Here is a 7,609-nt window from a genome sequence, read left to right as displayed (position 1 = left end):
TACGCACCTCTCACCCGGCCCTATAGGGCTAAAGATGGTTTGCGCTTTAAGGCAGCTCTAACCCTCTCCCATCTTTATCTTGCAGATAGTAGGCTCCCGAGCGGAGCTTCTGAATGACGACATAGGGTCATCCCCATGGGACTTCCAGCTTGGTGACGTTGCCGACTGACTTCACCCTTTTCCACACTAAGTCACCGACCTGGAAAGACCTAGAGATCACCCTCCGGTTGTAGTTCTGTTATATGCGCTGCCTGTACGCCATTAGCCGGACGACAACCTTAACCCATGCTGGGATGGATCTGAACCTCCTCCTTTTCCTCATAAACTAGGGCGGGCCGGGGTTCTTCCATGATGGTGTTCACTTCCCAGCGCGGGATCTTCCGTGCGGCACTCGCTACAGATTTGACAATCTCGATGTAGCACCGTCGAGCGACCAACTGGTCGCCTTTAACTTCGCCCACCTCGTTGTCCACCGGAAACTTTATTTTCTAGCAGAAGGTAGACACCACCACTCAGAACTCATTCAGGGCCGGTTGACCCAATATGACATTGTAGGCGGACGACGCGTCTACCACAATGAAGTTTGTAGTTTTGGTCCTCTTGAGAAGTTCCTCTCCGAGAGATATGGCTAGCCGAGTTTGCCCGATCAGCAATTCTTTATTGCATGTAAACCCGTATTAGAAATATTAGTCATGGGTTGCAGTTCGCTTTGGTCGATTTACAGTTGGTCGAACGTCTTCTTAAATATTATATTCACTGAGCTACCTGTATCAATAAAAGTTCGGTGAATAATATAGTTAACTCTTAACGCCCGAATGATCAAGGCATCGTCATGATAGATTTCCACTCCTTCTAAGTCTCGGGGGCCGAAACTGATCTTAGGTCACTCGGTCTTCTCCTTGCTGCATCCAACAGCATGTATCTCCAGTCGCTGGACGTGCGACTTCCTCGTTCGGCTGGAATCACTGTTGGTCAGCCCCTCGAGCGGTATTGCTCCGGTTTTCTTCCTCTCGAGCCGAGGGCCTATTTCGTTCAGTAGAAGCTCGGACCAGGCTTGCGTTATTTCTTCTTTGAGGATGACGATGGCGTTGTTCATCCGCCAGTCTGCCTTCTTCTCTACGCTCGCCCACCCGACATCGGTGTCGTCATTCGGGAGTCGGCGAGCAACGATGGCATCCTTTTGCAGCTTTCGGGCGATCAACTGCTACATGCTGCATAGCATGTGTTTTGGCTCCTGATATGGTTGTGCTGCTCCCGACCGATGTCGATGTCGCCATTTCGTGGGAGCAACATGCTTGGCAGGTGCTTCCTTCCTCTGTGCCACTTGAGCTTCCTCCACATTTATGTATTCGGTGGCTCTCCGGAGTAGGTGGTCAAAGTCCTTTGGCGATCTCTAGATGAGGGAACGGAATAATTCCCCTTCGGTAAGCCCCTGGACGAAGGCGTTCACCAATATTTCCGAGGAGACCGATGGAATATCCATGGTCATCTGGTTGAACCGCTTAATGTAGGCCTTCAGCGCCTCCTTGGGTCCTTGGTTCAACGCGAACAGATTAACGCTTGTTTTTTGGTAGCAGCGACTGCTGGCGAAGTGGTGCAAGAATGTCGCTCGGAAGTCTTTGAAACTATGAATCGAGTCGATCGACAATCATTTGAATCAACGATACGCTGATCCGGAAAGGGTACGTAGTGAGGAATACCCGATACATCACTCCGTCAGCGTATTGATGGAGGTGTGGATGTGTTATCAAACTTGGCCAGGTGGTCGTCTGGATCGGTCGTTCCATTGTACTCCCTGATCGCGAGTGGAGTGTAGTGTCTTGGCAGAGAGTCGTCCAAGATCCGCTGAGAGAACTGTTGATTGATTTGCTTAGGCGAATCATCATTCCTTGGTGCTTTCTCTTTCCGCGGGTCCCGAACGAGCGCATCTTCCGAGGAGGATCCTTGTTCCTTATCCCCTCAGCACTGCTCCTCTGATGAAGTATGAAATAGTGCCCGATGGAAGGGGATCGGCGCGTTGGGCGCGTCTCCGTATGTGCCGATCGGCTTCTTACTCTTCCCTTAAGTGGATACATGATCCGCTTGGTCTCTATATCCGGCCTGATGGCCCGCTACTAATGTCGCGGGCTTATGTACCTAGTGCTCGGATAACGCTTGTTGTTATTGTTGCTCCATCATTTTTGCTAATCGGGCTTGTATCAACATATCCAACTCCTCCTTTGTTAAAGTCACCGTGGTTCGTCATCCAACGCCTTCATCTTCACGTGTCGGATACAGGCTACGTTCCCACAAACGGTGTCAATATGATCCTGTCCCAAATTCAGGAACATGGTTAGCTGAGATGTGATTGTTGTGTTGACTGAATGTAGACCTCGCTCCATTCTGCAATACAAGAAACAAGGGGTCATCGGCGTTTGCCCTCCGACGCTTAAGTCAATCACCGGAAAGAGGGAAGAAGACGGAGCAACAGTGAGCACAAGCTGAATAGTAAATAATACGTACCTCCATCGGTGCATGGACCCCCTTTTATATAACGTCTCAGTGGGTGACGTGCACACTCCTTGGGGCATGATCACGTTCTCTAATTTGTTATATGAAATGACCTGTTAGGAAAGTGCCTCTAACACAATACCTTAACAGGGCATGCATACCCCTGACAAGACAGTAGAAGTTTCCATCGTAAGATTCGTCTATTGATCATACCTTGTGTTAACGACACTCTCTCCCAAAAAGATATTAAGAGATACATCAATAATCCCTCTGCTCGACTGAGCGGGATAGTCGCTCGGTTAGGAACTCCTCCGTTCGGACGGACTCAGCTGCTCTTCCCTGCGATGACTCGACTCGATAGCTTGTTTCCACCCGACCGGACTAATGCTCTGGCCATGCTAACATTCCTCTGCTCCATGATCAGCGTTTGATAATTTTGATTGTACGAGTGTTTTGTTTGGACCGACTTTTGTCGGTCGGACGATTCATGCCTGATCGGCCACTGCAAGAGAGCTTTGCTCAGTCTCTTTTGATGAGCCTGTTGGTTCTATAGTGTTAACTTTCTTAATTTTGATCTCCATACCCTTTGACCAGCACTTAGTAGACCCTTTATGATCACCGCATCAGATTTATTTGTAGTCGTCCAATTTATATGGGTTAAAATCTTGGCCGTCGAGAAGTTGTAACTGACAAATTTTTTTTTTCTTTTTCCGTTCATAATTTTTCTATTCCCTTTTCTTCTTCCTTCCCTTCCCTTCTCTTTCCTCCCCTTCCGCAGATCTGGAAAACATGGCGTCCCATGAATCCAACAACGGCACCAACGAAAACAAGGAGAAGGCCCATGCCGCTTCCGCGGTCCCAAGGTCGATTCCCGGCGATCAGCGGAAGGTTGCCCTGATCACCGGGATCACGGGGCAGGACGGATCGTACCTGACGGAGTTCCTGCTGGGGAAGGGGTACGAAGTGCACGGCCTCATCCGCCGCTCCTCCAACTTCAACACTTCCCGCCTAGATCACCTCTACGTCGACCCCCACAACGCCGCCAAGGCTCGGATGAAGCTTCACTATGCCGATCTCTCCGACGCCTCATCCCTACGCCGCTGGGTCGACGCCCTCCTCCCCGACGAGGTCTACAACCTCGCCGCTCAGTCCCATGTCGCCGTCTCCTTCGAGATCCCCGACTACACCGCCGACGTCGTCGCCACCGGCGCCCTCCGCCTCCTCGAGGCCGTCCGGTGTTCCCCCAAGCCCGCCCGCTACTACCAGGCAGGATCTTCGGAGATGTTCGGCTCCACGCCGCCGCCCCAGTCGGAGACCTCCCCCTTCCACCCGCGATCCCCCTACGCGGCCGCCAAGGTTGCCGCCCACTGGTACACCGTCAACTACCGCGAGGCCTACGGGGTCTTCGCCTGCAACGGCATCCTCTTCAACCACGAGAGCCCCCGCCGCGGCGAGAACTTTGTGACCCGCAAGATCACCCGCGCCGTCGGCCGGATCCGCCTCGGCCTCCAGACGAAGGTCTTCCTCGGGAACCTGTCAGCCGCCCGGGACTGGGGCTTCGCCGGCGACTACGTGGAGGCGATGTGGATGATGCTGCAGCAGGAGGAGGCGGGGGACTACGTGGTGGCGACGGAGGAGTCCCACACGGTGGAGGAGTTCCTGCAGGCGGCGTTCGGCTACGTGGGACTGGATTGGAAGGAGCACGTGGTGATCGATCCCCGGTACTTCCGGCCTGCGGAGGTGGACAGCCTGAAGGGCGACTCGAGCAAGGCGAGGAAGGCGCTGGGGTGGAAGCCCAAGGTGGGGTTCCCGGAGCTGGTTAAGATGATGGTGGACCATGACGTGGAGATCGCCAAGAGGGAGAAGGTGCTCGCCGACGCCGGATATATCGACGCCCACCAGCAGCCCTAGCTAGCTCGGATCCATTTCTGCTTTTGGGTGTTTTTGAATCGTTTGTGTTCGGATCAAATTTCCATCTTGTGATCGATCGATTACTAGTGAGTTTGGTACTCGATCATATTCGTTTTGTCATCGTTATCATACTTTTCGCCACGACTCGTAACTGAGGCAGGTCCATGTTTCTTACATAAACTAAGCAGCCACATCTCTCAGCTAGTGGACGAAGGAAGAGAGCAAGAGAGAAAGAAAGGGTTTTTCTTCCTTTTTCTAGGACTGGATGCCTTTCTAATATTTTTTAGCGAAAGTTTAAAGAGCATTTTTTTTTAAATCAAACCATTAAATGAGCAATTACGAAATCGCAGACTAAATCTGCCTGCTATTTGACTATCTCACTTCTCTGCAAGTAGAGACTAGAGATACACAATACAAATCTTTCCTCGCTCAGAACTCGTGCAAACAGATAGGTGGGACAGCGTTCAGGGGCTTGACATTTTCCTGTGCCTCCTTTGCCACGCGGGGCCCCTCAGCTATATCCACATCAACAGCGATGGTCTCCATGGATGCTACGACGGCGCAGAGGAACAATAACGATGGCCCAGCCTCCACCCAGGTTAATTCGATCCTACCTGTACAGGTACTGTCCCAATCTCTCACATTGAGATGATGGGATCCACACTTAAGTAGTGGATCCCACCACTTCATTGTGAGAGGTTGGGGCAATGCCTATACAGGCAGGATGAAATTTACCCTCCACCCACTACATCGTCCTCGACCCGAGGAGGCGCCCTCGCTAGGGCCGCTGCCGCTACCACACCATTCAATGCCCCAACGCAAGCGCCGCCGCTTTAAAGGCTGCTTCATCGACTACTGCAGCCGCTGTGAGATCAGCTGCAGAAGTAATTTTCTGTGATCAATTCTTCCTTTCCTTGCCTCGCAGACCGACTTCCCAATTGCGAGGGTTATGACGGGTTATGGCTTTGTTTACTATGACCCCGTGCTCCCTACTTTGTAGGGCGTTGAAAATAAACCCGACCTATCATCTAAATCTGAGTCAATTTGAAACAAATCAAGTTCAGATTGAGATTTTCAAATTTAGATGGAGAGTTTTGGATTGATTTAATTTTAGGTCAAATTCAGGTTGACATAAATTTAAGATTTAATGATTTTTTTCAAGTTAAATTAAATTTTATTTTTAAAATTAAGATGTCAAACATAACATAATATAAATTATATAATATAATAATGATAAAATATAGAGATAAAAATGAAAAATTATAAAAATAATAATAAAATAAATTAACTTGGGTGGGTAATTCAGATTTAGGATTTTTAGATTAGTTCAAGTTAGTTTCGGATTGATATTTAACCGATCTTCAATTTGACCATCAGAATTGATATCTTTATTTCCATGACACCAAGGCTAGTGTTCAATCAGAATCTCACCGTGGTGATGTAGCATCAAAATTCCAACTTGGACCCAAGAGCAAATGAAGTCGAAGCTTTTTTCCTACGTTCTTCCGATGGCTTGACCAATCCTGTGGAGAATACATGCGCTAAAGGATTCATCGAAAGTTTCTAACGAAGCCCCTCGGATACTTGAGTCATTATGGTGCCTCAAATAATATAATGAAAGAGTAAAATAACAAGAAAGCATACGTGAGAGTGTCTTGTACCTAGCCTTTTAGAAGTGTGAGGTGCACTTAAAAATCATGGAGAGATTGAGAAAAGGTCATGGGGAAGAGAACGTGAAAAAGCGGGGATCATATCCTATGTCTTCTTGTGCCTGATTGAACCTGATTAGTAGAAGTTGATCGGACTAGGGGATGCAGTTCTACTGACTCTGCTTGGCAAGTCGGATTGGCTCAGCAAATTGGGAAGTTAGGCACTCAAGAGATAGACTCGGCTCAATCGAGAAGTCAGGAGGTCGGGAGCTCAGCTCGGCAAGTCAAGAGGTCCAGCTTGATAAGTCAGTGAATCCAGTTGGTTCACCATGTGGAATCTATGTTAACCAAGTCTTGATCATGCCACCCGAACTCTTTGTTAATCGGGACTTGCCATGCGGACCTTGTCATCTCCAATGCATTACAAGCATCTGTCAAATCTAGTCAACGGAAGATTTAGTCCGGCTAACTAAACAAATGTCATGTCAACGACTCCAAGATCCTTGATGCCAAGGTCCATATGGCTGAGATGAAGGTTGATACGGCAAAGAGCCCCAGGGAAAAGATGCAGAACATATTGAAAAATCAATACAATTGAACTAAGACGCAGAACATATTTTTAGTGTGTAACCAAGATTTGATCCACAATTTCAGCATGTCTCTTGTTGTGTCTCATGGTTTCCTTGTTTCTCTTAGTTTTGGTAAATATCCTCCTTTTTTTCAGCTGTCAGAACTTTTTTCTCAATACTTTCACTCCTATTGTCTATTTTATTTCATGTCTCTATCTGTTTGTTTGTTGGTTACTTTCTTGCATCGCTTATTCCTTTTGTTTTTTATTTTTATCCTGATACATCCTTTTTAATTTTTTTTACCTTAATGTTCTAAGGTATTTGCAAATGATTTCATTATGATATATAATTAATTTTTTAACTTTAATTTTCTAAGGTGTGTACGAATAATTTCATTATATATATATAAATAAGTTTCGATTTAAAACTTAGCACGTCTTCAAATTCATCTCGAATCAAAAGTTATTACAAACTTACTTTGTCGTTCTGCATCACTTGTTCAATCATCTTATTTTGGACACTATGATCATGATACATGAATTCCTCAACCGAAACATATCTGTCACAACCACAATCATGACCACGACTATCATCCATGGGGTATGATAAGCTTTGGTACTCATCTCCACCTTTCATCTAAAAGAGAGGAATGCCTTTCTTAAATCTATTTCACAAATGGAAAATGAAGATTACTCTCAACTTAATTTTCTACTGCATGAGAGTAATGTTTTCCATTCTATAGGAAACCATGAAGAAAAACAAAACTGATCTGATTCCTTATTATAAGAAGATCAAACACAAAAGTAGCATCCACTCAAATTCTGGGGAAATAGAAACAATCCGGGGCTCAGGCAAAAGTACTTTGAAGTTAAGCCGAAGGAATCTAATTTAATCGGCGGTTCTGAAGTGTGAACCATAACTATTTTAGAAGGTTAAGGGTCGATATTTCTTGAATCGTCAAACCAACGGTTTTGAACCATCAAACTATCG

The 7,609-nt window shown here is 47.0% G+C and overlaps 1 protein-coding gene across 1 annotated transcript; it reads left to right on the top strand.

Annotated features, from left to right (window-relative positions):
- The first annotated feature begins 3,179 nt into the window (after positions 1 to 3,179).
- Positions 3,180 to 4,537, top strand: LOC121969556 (GDP-mannose 4,6 dehydratase 1-like). Its single transcript, XM_042519708.1, has one exon. The coding sequence runs from the start codon at positions 3,280 to 3,282 to the stop codon at positions 4,399 to 4,401; it is 1,122 nt and encodes a 373-aa protein (XP_042375642.1). The 5' UTR covers positions 3,180 to 3,279; the 3' UTR covers positions 4,402 to 4,537.
- The last annotated feature ends 3,072 nt before the right edge of the window (positions 4,538 to 7,609 follow it).

This window comes from Zingiber officinale, chromosome 4A (assembly GCF_018446385.1).
Source record: "Zingiber officinale cultivar Zhangliang chromosome 4A, Zo_v1.1, whole genome shotgun sequence".
NCBI classification, from domain to species: Eukaryota; Viridiplantae; Streptophyta; class Magnoliopsida; order Zingiberales; family Zingiberaceae; genus Zingiber; species Zingiber officinale.
The sequence above is the reverse complement of the archived record's forward strand: the minus strand, read 5'-3'. Positions and strand labels throughout refer to the sequence as shown.